Source organism: Madurella fahalii (genome assembly GCF_045866475.1).
Source record: "Madurella fahalii IFM 68171 DNA, scaffold_4, whole genome shotgun sequence".
Classification (NCBI taxonomy): Eukaryota; Fungi; Ascomycota; class Sordariomycetes; order Sordariales; genus Madurella; species Madurella fahalii.
The window spans coordinates 2,805,083-2,818,865 of record NW_027263974.1 but is presented as its reverse complement, the minus strand read 5'-3'; the positions used below and the strand labels follow the sequence as shown (position 1 = coordinate 2,818,865).

At 54.4% G+C, this 13,783-nt stretch overlaps 3 protein-coding genes and 1 non-coding gene across 4 annotated transcripts; all 4 read right to left on the bottom strand.

The window, feature by feature from the left end:
• Positions 1–1,166: 1,166 nt before the first annotated feature.
• On the bottom strand, positions 1,167–2,346 carry MFIFM68171_07802 (uncharacterized protein; the record flags this gene model as incomplete). Its single annotated transcript, XM_071063222.1, has 2 exons — positions 1,167–2,222; positions 2,287–2,346. The coding sequence occupies 2 exons, from the start codon at positions 2,344–2,346 to the stop codon at positions 1,167–1,169; spliced, it is 1,116 nt and encodes a 371-aa protein (XP_070919323.1).
• Positions 2,347–5,032: 2,686 nt separating this feature from the next.
• On the bottom strand, positions 5,033–5,126 carry MFIFM68171_t107. Its single transcript has 2 exons — positions 5,090–5,126; positions 5,033–5,068 (listed from the first exon to the last, which is right to left on the bottom strand). It is a non-coding gene; the product is annotated as a tRNA-Lys (tRNA).
• Positions 5,127–5,569: 443 nt separating this feature from the next.
• Positions 5,570–8,087, bottom strand: MFIFM68171_07801 (XFP N-terminal domain-containing protein; the record flags this gene model as incomplete). Its single annotated transcript, XM_071063221.1, has 2 exons — positions 5,570–6,481; positions 6,540–8,087. The coding sequence occupies 2 exons, from the start codon at positions 8,085–8,087 to the stop codon at positions 5,570–5,572; spliced, it is 2,460 nt and encodes an 819-aa protein (XP_070919322.1).
• A 2,990-nt stretch (positions 8,088–11,077) lies between these two features.
• On the bottom strand, positions 11,078–13,663 carry gap1 (RasGAP protein; the record flags this gene model as incomplete). The annotated part of the gene is made up of 5 exons (XM_071063220.1): positions 11,078–11,238; positions 11,306–12,899; positions 12,961–13,209; positions 13,272–13,405; positions 13,462–13,663. 5 exons carry the CDS (start codon positions 13,661–13,663, stop codon positions 11,078–11,080), a joined length of 2,340 nt encoding a protein of 779 aa, XP_070919321.1.
• Between the last annotated feature and the right edge of the window lie 120 nt (positions 13,664–13,783).

Sequence of the window (13,783 nt, the reverse complement as noted above, 5' to 3'; positions counted from 1 at the left end):
CTTCCCATCCCACTGCCCCTTTCCACCATTTTACTGATCACCGGCTTGTGTGGTCTCAAATAAGGGAGGGGCCAAGCCGGGAAGACCATCCGCATTTCTTTGGTCTCTGCTTTTCATCTCACAAGCACCCAGAAGAAGGAATAAAGTCTTAGATCAATAAGACTAGGAGAGTTGCTAACAGACCGGTCATCGTTCTAGACAAGCTCAAAACAAAAACCCCACAAGCCAAAAGCCAAATGACCACGTACAAGCAGGCAGGAAATGGTTTCGGCTGGGACGGACATGTAATAAGACGAGCTGGGACTCTAGAGGCAGGAAGGAGAAAGACCACTAGTACTGCCTGACAGTATATTTGCAGCCCGACAAGAATGTGATGAACCCATCTGTGAAACCCGCTTGGGCACTCGATCGCGGCCAATGGCCAGTCTCTAACCATACCAAATCCCATATAATGACAACGGTTATTTATTACGAACGTGTGTGTATTGAACGAGCCACAAGTTACATCTTACTGGGCCATACGTTATAACATGATAACGTGGCAAAGCCACACGAGACATGATTGGGGTGCCGGTTCGATTATTCAATCACGAAGCATCATGACTCTTTGCCCAAGTCTATGATATCATGAACGGCACAACGTACAGCATAAAACCAAATGTTTCCTCTTCACATCGAAATTCAGCACATTATAAAAATTCTTCGATACACATTATGTCTTCAAAAGATCCCTCTCTCTCTCTCTCGCCGCAACTGCATCACCAGCATCGTAGCGCGGTCTTCCCCTTTGAAACTTAAGCTCTCAATCTCGCAGCGATATCACCTTTAGCCGCCAGCCTCTCGGTCATCAGACGCTTTGCTTCCGAACTTAGTTCTCAAATTTACAATGTTTTTTCCGCTAGAAACTAAGTACGTGCATGCTTGATACCTGATCTCGCTTTTTAGAGTTTTCCCTTGAGCTGTCCACCCAACCCACCTTGAAGCACCACAACTCCGAACAAGCATCGAAAACCGCTCAAGTACAATACCGGAATACAAGGTAATCATAGCCCACACGCCCAAAGAACCCCTACCAACCCAGCCCATCCTCCCAAATAAAAAAAAAAAAAAAAATAAAAAAAACCCCCCCGAGAACCCTAAAAAGAATACAGCCACATAATGATCCCTCAAACGCAATTCCCTTCCAACTCCAAAAAGTCCTTCCACGACTCGTCTTCAACCACAGCCTGGTGGCTCTGGTTTCCGCCGTCGCTCGGCGGCGTCACTGGGGTAACCGGGCTCCGCGACGACCAGAACTCGGAGGCGGCACTATTTGTATCCACCGAAGAGGAGGAGATGACGGTCGTCGCCGACAGGGGGAGTTGTTCGGCTGCCAGCCAGTGATCGGCTGCGACGGCTGCCGCAAAGGCAGATTGATATGCAGGCATGAAGGAGGAAGGGTGATGGCTATGGGATGTCATGGCGCAAAAGTCGGCAAGGGATTCGTTCAAGCCGATGAGGCTTGGGTCGATGTTTCTGAGGGGAAGATCATCGGCGGGCGCGGGCGAGATCGACTTTCTGTCGTTCTGTGACGGCAGCGACTCTAGGGCGTATGTTTGGAGAGGGACTGTTGTGGAGATTGGATGTGGCCGGAAGGGCGGGGAATATGGGGGCGGTGGTGGGGTGTATGGGCTCTCGGGCTCGGGGCTGGAGTTCAGCGCTGGTGAGATGGGGTCGTCTAGAGCCACAGGGGGTAGAGGATGCGAGGGGTAAGGAGCGGCGGCAGGTGGACACTGATCCGCGGACGCACTCTGGAGGATCGGTGCCGGCTGGAACTGGTGAGTTATCCAGTTGCTCTGGGCGCCCGGGAAGAGAAGCGGTTGACTAAACCGCCTCGAACGCAGGCAGGCGGAGTAGCCCGGGAATTGCTGGTCAAAGATTCGCTCGACCTCGGCCTGCTCGGCCAGCTTCGCCGCCGCCGTATCCTTGACGGAGAGATTGGTGAGCATGGACATGGACGGGGGTATAGCGAAGGAGCGGCGCGGCAGCTCGTCATCGTCCTCCTCGTACATCTCCTGGTTCTTGACAATCTCTTCGGATAGCTTGAAGCCCTTACCCGTCCGGCGCTTGTGCATCGCGGATGCCTTGTACGCTGAGTCCATTCTATCCTCGAGGGTGCGATCGGTCCTGCGCGAGGCAGCGATGTACGCTCTCTCTCGGTTCTCGTCGTGCGTCCGCTGTGTCTGAAAGAAGCGAGGGATTGTTAGCAGGCAGGTCACAAATACGACCGACGGCAAGTGGACCAACATGTACCCGTTTCGGCGGCGAGCTGGCGGGGTCCGCTGCATCAAACAGACGCTTCGCCATTGTGCAGGTGAGCTGGGTGTGTCAGGTACGCAAACTGGGTATCGATGAAGCTATCTGTGGATTGCGCAGCTTGCTTGGGGCTCGTGCAAACGAAACCGAAGAAGAGGAAGGGAACCAAGCAGGGGAAGGCGGGAAACAATCACGAGCTTGCGAGGAAGGCAGCAGAGGCGGCACAGGCGATCCTTGAAGACGGAGCCTAAGAGGTCAAAGGTTTGTCTGATGCGAGGTGGGAGGAACCCGGCCATTGTGACGGTGCTACCGTTTATTATCACGGTCTTATTCTTTTCGATCGGAGCCCCATCGCAAAGTTGCGATCTTGATTTCAGGCTGCCTGTGGGGCACAACCCGAGGAGAGCACCAGTTACGTCAATTCATGGGGCCCAAGTACCGTCCAAGTTGTTCACCAGGCGGCCCAAATGCCCCGGCCCATCAGACCTCAACAAATGTTGACAAGGCTCGACGGGACCACCGTCTGAATGACAGCGCACTGCACAGATTAGGTTATTGCACCCGGCACCCCCATGCCGCGCAACTGGACACACCCAGAGACCACTTAGACGTCCCATTGAGGTTGAACCGGCCGTAGCCAACCAGCTTTGATAAATTCGGATGATTGAGCAGTGGCTCTGTGGTGGTGGCCTGTTACGTCATGTTGACTCGAAATTCGCTGGGGCTGCAAGTCGTCGCTTGTAGCCAAGATCGCCCCACCGGCTCAGGTTCTCCGCTCGGGGAATTGGGATGCAGCTCAGCCACGGTACTGTTGACCAACCGAGGCAAAAACAAACTGTCAGTTACGATTGGCCGTCTTAGAAATGCCATGAGAGCTCGCCGTGGAGGTGTGACCGCGGCTTAGCCGGACTCCAGCTAATTCACCTTGTTCTGACCCAAACCCCGTCTTTGAGTCGGTGGTTTCTGGATGACAGTAGTATCTTCCGCTTCGATCAATGCTCTCATGCTCTTATCGGCCGAGAGAACATCGAAACGGCCATTGCGAAGATCAAGCATGCGATGATTGCGATACGTGATGCCACAGAGAATGAGGTCAGAAGTTCATGAGCCGAAGGCGGGTTCTGCTACTACCGAGCGTAAGTGTAGACAGCTACAACGCTGGAGCGTTTGCCCCGGGCCATCCGTCCCGCTGCTCCCACACGCCATCTCCAGAACGGTGGTACTTTGCGGGACGTGGTCGGTCAGAAGGCACCTGTCCAATCAGACCGTCTTCCGGATTCCCAAGAATGCCAAGGTGGGGAATTGCCCCTCTAAGAAACCACTTTTGTTGCTTGTTTGGTTCAACCCCTCACACAACACGAACAGCACGACTGCAGTATCTCTCAATGAACCGGAACGCCAGGCAACGTGCAGATTTCAATCCCGCTGGCCAACTGGACGTCAGGTCTGCAATTGGTCATAGTCTGCAATTCACAGTCTGCACATGGATGAGGGAGCTCGCAGCCAACCAGTCTCACCAAACGTGCCAAGTCGGAAGCTACAGCACGACGCCGGATTCTGCAGTTCGTGATTGCCAAGGCTCGTCACTTGTTACCTTACCCTCGCCCTTTCCCTTTCCGTGCGATGCTGTGCTCCACGATTGGCCACTGTGTCATATGGCCCCACTTTCTTCCGTCATTCTGACTCCGCCCACGCGGCCGGGGTGATTGATCTCGGCAAAGAGCTTCTGATCGTTCTTAGCACAGGGAGGCGAGCGAGGTGGCGATTGAGCAGCCCCGGTCTCCGCTCGACGGATCGCGAGCCGCGCAAGCAATCGCAGCATTCGCATTTGCTTTTCTCTGCGTACTGTAACCTAGCACTTGTACACAGCGAGCATTGCAAAATAAGTCGGACACGGAACACTCGCTGTGGCCAGCCACTGGAAGCGATTTGATCCAAAGTTGAAAGTTCCGGGCCCAGCGGGGCCCACACAGCCGCCAATTTGCATTGCATTTCTGCTTGGTTGAGCATCCAACCGCTCCGAGGAAGATCTCGAACCTTCCAGCCTCCGTCCAGGATCTTGATGCTGATCCGTTACGATCACTTGCCAGCATGCCAAGGCAAACAGACTACGATAGGCAAGTTCGAACGTCTTTCACAATGATCCACGTCCCAAAGAGTACACCAACATCATCCTCGATCCACCGACCCGGGTCAACGACACCTCGGTTGATTTCCTAATACCTGAGGCGCTTCCCGCCAAGTCTTGCCAAGCTCAATAACAACGCCTGGCCCATGCGCAGTCCACCCGTTCCTCAACCTCTGATGAACTCCCCGGCTGAAGGAGGGGTAACGCTCCAGTTACACTAGGGCTGGGACGCAAGGATAAGTGATAATCGAACCATCATCCAAAAAAAAGAAAGGGAGCGTCTCCTCGGTCCTTCGGAAAGGGTCTCTGCTATATCAGCACCATCAATTACCACCATATACACTACTGCCATACCAATTGCCAATTTATTTATGGATGCATATCATTGCGCGCTTACGTTCCTACACTGGTCTTGCTATAGTAGTAGGCACGGGCCTCTGCAGCTTCCGCTATGTGCGTGGGATTAAACCGGGGCTTAGCTCACCATTCCAACAGTGGAAGTTGAGGGCTTGGATACCGACTTCCGCTGCTCGGAAGGTACACGCTTCTCAAAGGTAATAAAAATGCGGGCTAAAAATCATCAAAAGATGAAATCGTAGACGGGAATTGAGCCCGACGTGGGGGTCGAACCCACAACCTTGAGATTTTGCTTTCCGGGAGAATCCTTAAGAGTCTCACGCTCTACCGATTGAGCTAGCCGGGCAGGCTATTGTTTGGTTGAGTTACACTGCGCCTAAGACCAGCTTATGGACCGCAACTCTACCGCAAAGTTATCACAGAGTTATCACAGAATCTGGCTCTTCCATTCTCTCGACCTGCTCCTGAAATCTCTCCATAAGTATTTTGGCTACCCAATATCCATGATCGAAACCACACCCTCTAGAATAAGAGAATTGCCGAAAGTTACTTTGCTCTATCTTCATCCAGAATCATCACCATCGCCTTGGTCCAGTTCGTCTTTTTGGCCTTCAGTAACAAAAAATCACTACCACTTCTTCCCCAAACGCCGTATGGCCATAGTACCCTATCCACCCGATCATCACTTCATTGATCCGTCCATCCAGGGAAAAGCGGAAAGTAAGAAGAAGAAGGAGAAGAAAGAAAAAGAAAAGAGAGGAGAAACAAGAGAAAAGAAAAGAAAAGGCTTTATCCCGTTAACTTCGGAATCGTCGCCTTCCACAACCCCGTATGCGGCCAAGTCCAGTTCTTCAGAAACGGCGGGTCGACACCCATCTCGAACGCGTCGTTGCGCGCCTTGATCTGGGCGCAGTGCAGCGCCTCGCGGGCCGCCGCGCCCCGGTTGCGCAGCTGTGGCATGCGGTCGATGGCGTCCATGGCCAGGCTGAACCGATCCGTCTGGTTGCGGATGGCCAGCTCGAGCGGCGTGTCGATGTTGCCCTTCTCCTTGTAGCCGCGGACGTGCAGGTTCGGCGCGCCCGGCCGCTTGTACGCCAGGCGGTGCACCAGCCAGGGGTAGCTGTGGAAGTTGAAGATGACGGGCTTGTCGGCCGTGAAGATGGACACCCACTCGGGGTCTGTCAGCCCGTGCGGGTGGTCGACGTGCGAGATGAGTTTGAACAGGTCCACCACGTTTACGCACCGGATCTTGAGCTCGGGGAAGTGCTGCAGCAAGAGATCGATGGCCGCGAGGGACTCGTGCGTCGAGATGTCGCCGCACGACGCCATCACCACGTCCGGCTCCTCGCCGCGGTCCGTGCTGAACTGCGGCCAGATGCCGATGCCCTTGGTGCAGTGCACGATGGCATCTTCCATCGGCAGGTACTGCAGGTGCTCCTGCTTGTCCGCGACAACCACGTTCACGTAGTTGGATGAGCGGAGGCAGTGGTCCATGCAAGACAGCAGGCAGTTCCCGTCGGGCGGCAGGTAGATGCGGACCACCTCAGGGCTCTTGTTGGCGACCACGTCGAGGAAACCGGGGTCCTGGTGGGTGAAGCCGTTGTGGTCCTGTCTCCACACCACTGCCGTTAGGAGGATGTTGAGAGATGCTACCTTGTTTCTCCATTCCACCTCTAAGCATTTCTCGAGCCATTTGCAGTGCTTTAAGGCTTGTTAGCAGGATCCTCCCCGCTCGTAAAAGCAGGCAAAAGACACGTACCTGGTTGACCATGGAGTCGATGACATGAATGAACGGCTCGTAGCTGTTCAGCAGACCGTGGCGGCCGCTGAGGATGTAGCCCTCCAACCAGCCCTCGCAAGTGTGCTCCGAGAGCATCTCCATGACTCGGCCTTCGGGAGACAGGTTCCCACCGTTCTCGTCCTCTTCGAAATACTCGCCCATCCAGACCTTCTTGCCAGCCTGGTACACGTTGGAGAGCTTGTTGGACTCGGTCTCGTCGGGTCCGAAGAGACGGAAGTTGGTCGGATTCAGAACCATCACGTCCCGGAGGAACTTGGCCATGTTCTGCATGCTGGCATCCATGGTGACTGCCGGCTTTTCCACCTTGATGGCATAGTTGCGGAACTCGGGCATCTTTAAGGGCTTCCTCAGGATGCCACCATTGGCCACAGGATTGGCACTCATGCGGCGGTTGCCAGTCGGGCAAAGGGCCTTGAGCTCCGGGCCGATCTTGCCGTTGGCAAACAGCCGATCTGGCTCGTAGCTGCGCATCCAGCTCTCTAGCAGCTTGAGATGGTCCGGATTGTCGTGGACATCGGTGATGGGCACCTGGTGGGCCCGCCAATAGCCTTCCAGGTACTTGTCATCAACCTTGCGAGGCCCCGTCCAGCCCTTGGGGCTGCGAAGAATGATGACAGGCCACATGGGCCGAAAGGCCTTCCCCGACTCTCTCGCCTGTTTCTGAAATTTCCGTATCTCCAGCACACAGTGCTCAAGAGTCGCGGCCATGGCCTGGTGCATCGAATCGACATGGTCACCCTCGACAAAGTATGGCTGGTAGCCGTAACCGAGGAACAGGTTCTCGAGCTCCTTGTGGCTGACGCGAGCGAGGATGGTGGGGTTGTTAATCTTGTAGCCGTTCAGGTGCAACACCGGCAACACGGCGCCGTCAGTGATGGGGTTGAGGAACTTGTTGCTGTGCCACGACGTCGCCAGGGGACCCGTCTCGGCTTCGCCATCACCGACCATGGTGAGGGCGATCAAGTCCGGGTGGTCAAAGACGGCACCGAAAGCATGAGAGATTGAGTATCCGAGCTCACCACCTTCGTGGATACTGCCGGGGGTTTCGGGCGTAGCATGCGAGCCGATGCCGCCCGGGAACGAGAATTGCTTGAAGAACTTCTGCATGCCCTCCTCGTCTTCTGACATCTCGGGATACACCTCGGAGTAGGTGCCCTCGAGATAGGCCTGCGACAGCACAGCTGGCGCGCCGTGGCCTGGCCCGGAAATGAAGATAGAGTCGAGGTCGTACTTGGAGATCAGCCGGTTGAAGTGCATGTACGTGAAGATCTGGCCCGGCGCCGAGCCAAAGTGGCCGAGAAGACGGGCCTTGAGATGCTGCTTCTTCAGCGGCTCCTTGAGTAGTGGGTTCTGGCGGAGATAGATCATGCCGAGGCTGAGGTAGAGGCTGGCCTTGAAGAAGTCATTGTACTTCTTCAGCTCCTCCTCTGACAGGGGGATTCCTTGGATGGTCGAACGAGCGGGCCCGTACGGGCTGATGCTCTCTAACTCTTTCGAATCGCTCATGGTAAAGTGCTGCAAGGAGGGAGAATCGATAATTAACGGGGAAGCTTCGTATGCTGCTTTCAGACTCGTGTTAGGAGCACTGATTTTGATTGTCGCAGGAGTTGATAGAGTCTGGCAAGCAGATGAGAGGTGTGCCACGGTATTGGCGAACGAGCAGTTTCGCTTTTATAGGCGGGCTACAGCGCATCATTCCTTTCATTGAATGCGAAAGCGAACTCCTGACTTGTACAAGTCGAGCGACATCGATGGCAATTGGGACAGGCATTGGACGGTCGTCGCATGCAGCGGCAGAAACAGGGGGCCTAATTTTACGAGTACAGTACAAGCACGTCTTCCATTCGATACCTCCAAGGCAGCTGTTGCAGTGGTGATGTCGACCAAGGCATCGGGATGCAAAGCGAGGGAAGAGGTTATTGGAGGGTTGTTGCAGTCTCGACTGACGTTCGGACGGAGAGCCCCGCCTTGGGGTGGTCTGATGTCGACAATGACAGAAAGTGGGCTGAAGCTCCCGTGCTCCTGCATACAGCAAGCTTGTCCCTCCCCGCCCTGTACAGTACGATACGAAGCGATATCAGTGATACAGCGATACGACGACAACCAGCGTAGTCGAGCCGTTTGCGTTGGTGGATAGCCCCAACAGGCTGGGAAGCGGTCTCCCATAAAAGAAACGGCCACTCGGGATCGCAGGTCCTGTAAACCAGCATGGCCGACCGTACTGCGCAGTTTGTACGGTACGTATGGTCGCTCGTTTAATCCGGAGAAACGGATCTGGATTCGCGCTGTCCCACTGACGTAGGGCCGACAGGGACTTGGAGGGGCGGAACCGCTTGGCTTTGCAGGGCTCTGGGCGACTCCACCTGAAGAACCATAAGGGCGCTAAACCGCCTGATGTTGACCTGCAGGGGTGTGCTTGTTGTCTCAGTTTCCCGCAGGCCTGGAACGTCGGCGCCTCCAGCTGTCTGGCGACGCATCACGCAACAAAAGTTTCGCTCCCGTGTTTCCTCAGCTCCATCAGCCGCACCCTTCGTCCGATAAGGGTTTGGTGAGCTGGGAGGACGCGAAAGTCACTCCATCTACTACTTCGTGCCGTTTAGCGCTTTGGGGATGAAGATCTCGAACGTCATCGGCCCGTCATCCGATCAGCGGCCGGCCATCGGGCACCTGACATCGACACTACGGGCAATAATTGACAGTTTCTCATTTTCCCAAAGTTGGCGCCAACGGTCATCCTCTACCAGACTCTGCAGCAAGCCCTCTGAACCACCACGATTATTGGACTGGCCAACCATTTCTAAACCCAACTCCACGTGGCTTCCGCAGCGCGACAATTATCCACCATCGGTGCGCATCGCAGTGAATTTGTCAGAGTCACGTTCGTCAAAAAGCAGCTCGTATGTAGTTTCCCGGATACTCGGTACACCGGCGTGTCTTGCAGGATAGACAACGGAGAAGCTGAGAGTTGCTAGTACAACCCCACATGTTTTAATGTGGGCAACAAACTTAGCAACTCAATTTGAGCGTGTCTCCATCTTTGCACCGCCAGAATAGCGTCTCAAAACCTCAATGGCCGACAGGCCGACGGTAAAGCCCCAAGCTGCCTTACCTATATGTCACCAGGCGACAAACAATAGGAGCTTGCAAACCAATGAACCCTCATTTCCGCTTTGACTACCCTGCATTATCCATCCCAATACTCTCCTTCACCCGGGGTATACTGACATCCATCTCTCCCCAACCAATGTAGTGAGCAACCTCAACGCAAAGCTCAACAGCGCCGGACACAGCAATGGTATCCACAAGCAAAAACCAACAAACCCCAAAGTCATGAAGCAATGAAAGGAGTAAAAGCGCGAATATAATGTAACGTAGCTTCATCACAAGGGGATCGCCATACCATGCCATTTCAAGGCCCTGGAAAATAAAAACAAAAGAAAAAGCGCAAGAAAACCCAGAGACGGCCCCAACTCAAAACGTGAAAAAAGAGCTCTCCTCAGAAACGAGAACCCCGCCAACCAGCGGGCCGCCCCGGACCAGCCGAATACCGCACCACCTTTCCCGACTGTCTGATTTGCTTTGCTTGCCTATACAGTACACAAAACCATACCCCACATTTACCACACAAAACCCCCCTCACCAAAGCCCATCGTATCTCATCGCATTCCCCTAGATTCCCCGCTCCCCTCATCCTCTCTCAACAGATCCAAGCCCTCCCAGGGGGTAAAGACTTTGTGGCTCGTCCCTTATTCCCAGTAGGGCATCGCCATCCGTTCGTCCATCCGTCCCGCGTCCTTATCCATCTACCCACATCAACCACTTGACCTCCTCAGTCGCCCCTTCCCCCAACAGCAATTAAATTTATAAGTACTCGTTCGTTTCAATAAAGACCAGACTAAGCAAAAGGACCAAAACAAAAAGCCCCCCATGAATCGGGAAAAAGCAGATAGAAACCCCGTGTATGGCAAGGACTCCCAACCGAAATCGTTGTCGGCTGGTTAAGCGGGTTTAGTGTAGTGGGGTTGTAGCGCAGTCGATGGGGATCTCGCAGGGCGGAGGGCACAACGAGACAAGGTATAAAGTCGCTAGAAGGCAGGGCCAGCCATTGCAGTGTGTGGGCCGTGTTTTATCCCCTGCCGGCCAAAAACGATGCAGATGGAGATGATGGATGTGAGGTGCGTGCATCGGGCGAGACCGAACCGAGGCGAGAAACAATAAGGAAAAAAAAAAAAAAAAAAGGGGGAAAGAAAACAAGCAAGGCTGGCAACAGTGGTATCAAGGTCGTACCGAACACGGCGATACAACAGACCATCAAACAGAAAGCAAAGGGAAAAGAAAACCATTTCTCTCTCTCCCCACCCGCCCCAAAACAGAAACTCCGGTTTCCTTCCGCTGCGATATTCGTTCCGAGAAATCAAAAAGAGAAACAAGACACAAACAGAAACAGAAACAGTTCAGTGACGTCCCCATTAGGCATTGCCAGAGCAGGGGAGGGTCTACCATCCCTTTTTCCTGGCGAACCGCTTGTTGAGTAGCGCCAAGACCTTGGGAACGTTGAACTGGACGTATTCGAGATCCAGGTCGTCCTGATTGTCCTTTTGCATTTCGAGGAGGTCATCGAGCTTGAGGTCTAGCTCAAGTAAACCCCGATTACGCCCTGTGAGTAAACCATCGTGTCAGCGAACCCACATTCCTAATCGTATACATTAGACGGCCAAACTCACCCTTGTAATGCAGCGAGATGACAAATGTGCCTGGGAGCGGGCTCGTGAAGTTGAAGTAGATGTTAGCTCTCCTATTGTCGGGGACGTTGCTCTTTTGAATGACGCCCTCCTTCTCGAGCTGCTGGTGCGTGAACTTATAAGGCCCCAGGACTTGCTGCTTCTGCTGCTTCCGCCGCGTGCCCTCGGACTGACTGCGCACGTTGTGGAGATAGTTCTTGTACGTCTCGAGTTGGCCGACCAGGTATGTGTTGTGGTCGCGGATCGTCTTGTACACCTCATCGAGTTTTTGCGTCTCAAGCAGCACGCCCTCCTTGAGCGAGCCGAGATGCTGGAGCTCTTGCTCAACCTCGTCCCGCAGCAGGCTGAAGCCGTCGCTCTTATCGACGACCCTGAGTTCCTGCAGTTGGCTGAGCAGCTCCATCGCCCGAATGCCCTTGCGGACCATCACTGCGTCGTTCTTAGAGGTAGCAGCGGCGTCCGCAATCCGCTCGAGCCTTAAGGGCCGCTTCGCCACGGACGAGGTCTGAGGAATCGTCCGCAAAATCTGCACAAAGATCGACTTGGCCTCCATAAAGTATATCTCCTCCTGAGTGATATCCAAGGCGGCGGTCAAATCATCCATGGCAGTCTCCCATTTGCTGAACAGGGGTAAGTTGATCACCTTGTTTTCCTTGCGCGGAACCTGGGGCGGCGCAGGCCCTAGCTCACTCATGATGACGGAAAGGTGCGAGTTCTCGTCCTTACAGAGTACCGACCTATGCTTCTCGATCAGGGCGTGCATGGCGTAGATCTCGTTCAGCGTAATGGAGAGTTCGAGGTCCTTCTTGGAGAGCGCCACGTAATTATCCATCTCGAGGCTCTCGTAAAAGTCTTGTACCTCACACAGGTCCAGCATGAACTTGTTTACCCGATCCTTGTTTTGGTGGATGAACGGTTGCAACTTTGCCATGTACGGTTCCTTCGCGTACGAGGGCTTGTTGGCCAAGTTCTGTAGCATCTTCGCAATATACGTGAGCGTCCTCCTCGGGCGATCGGCCGGCGTTCCGTCAATGAGCATGTACGACTTTGGCGTGACAATGGCCGGATTGATAAACCGGAGGAAGAAGAAACCGCCGATCAGAGTGCAAATGACCTGATCATTAGCATCTGGGTATTTCCTCTTGGTCAGGCTGCGGATCTGCTTGCAAATCCACCGGATGCCATAGGGTGCCTCCTCGAGTCCATCAATGATGGTCGTCAGGAATCCGTTGGCGATTTCCGTCAGCATCGTCAACCGCGGCTCGATGATGGCCTGAACCTGAGGGTTCTCGGCTGCTTGTTCCTGCGTGATGCCCTTGGGCAATGACGCCGGCAGGCTCCCCGTGTCTTCCTCAATCTGCTCGCACATCCGTTCGTACACCTTGAGTGGGTTGATCTCGAGGTCCAGATCCTTCAATTCGATCAGGCTGTTAATCCTGTCGGCCAAGATTGACTTCAGGAAGCTCTGGCCAGGCCCTCTCCTTGTGTAAGTGGTCATCATCCGCGAAACGGGCGTGTTGGCGCGCAGTAGCGACGAATACTCGGGCGTATTATCGAACTGATAGGTGAGGACGGACTGCGGCCAGAATGTCAGCTCAACGACCAGTTTCTCTGCCCCAGGGCTGTGGGCAACCCACCTGAAACATAGTCAACAGCAGATGCTCTTCCCGGCTTTCGTACTGGTTTCCGTAGATTGTGAACATGACGGTCTGTAGCAGCGAGTCGATCTCGGCCATTGAGACCAGCCGGCACAGATGGGCGATGTGCCTGGGCTCCGACTGCAGCAGGAACAACAAGTTTCCGTATCTTTGCGTCTTATCGTCGTTGGGGAATACTCCTTCCTGCATCTCGGCGGCATCTTCGAGGTGGCTTGCTACTTCATTTTGCTGGCGACACAGCGTTAGTCGAGCTAACCGAACAAATCAAGTAGGGCGGCGAGCCGACGTACCTCTTCCAAAGCCATGCGGTTCTGGATCAGCAGTGCGATGCGCGAGTCCAGATAGCGGACATCCTTTTCGAGAACAAAGTTCTTCTTGGATTGCGACGAGATCTTGGCCTTAAGATCCCGCAGAACCTTTTGCGCTGTCGCATCTGTCAGTATCCTGCGTAGCTAGCAATCGGGCACCACCGGCGCAAACCTTTGGCAAGGTCGTCTTCGATGACCAGATCGGATTCATTAGCCGACATGGACATGTACAAAGCCGACATAGAATATCGCTTTGACTGGCGGGCGGACCGCGAGCCATCGTAGGAAGACATTGTGTTCTGGCGGGATATGGGCTGGAATGAAGAGGAAGATGCCGTCGACGCTCGTGAGGGTGTTTGTAACATGACGGGCATGTTTGGCGCTCGTTGCGAGGGCGGTTAGAGGTGGTCAGGCTGCCAGGCCTGGGGGGCCTCTGGAAACGCGCACGGCGATACGTCGACACCGGCGACGAGAAATTCGACCGAGATCGTCTA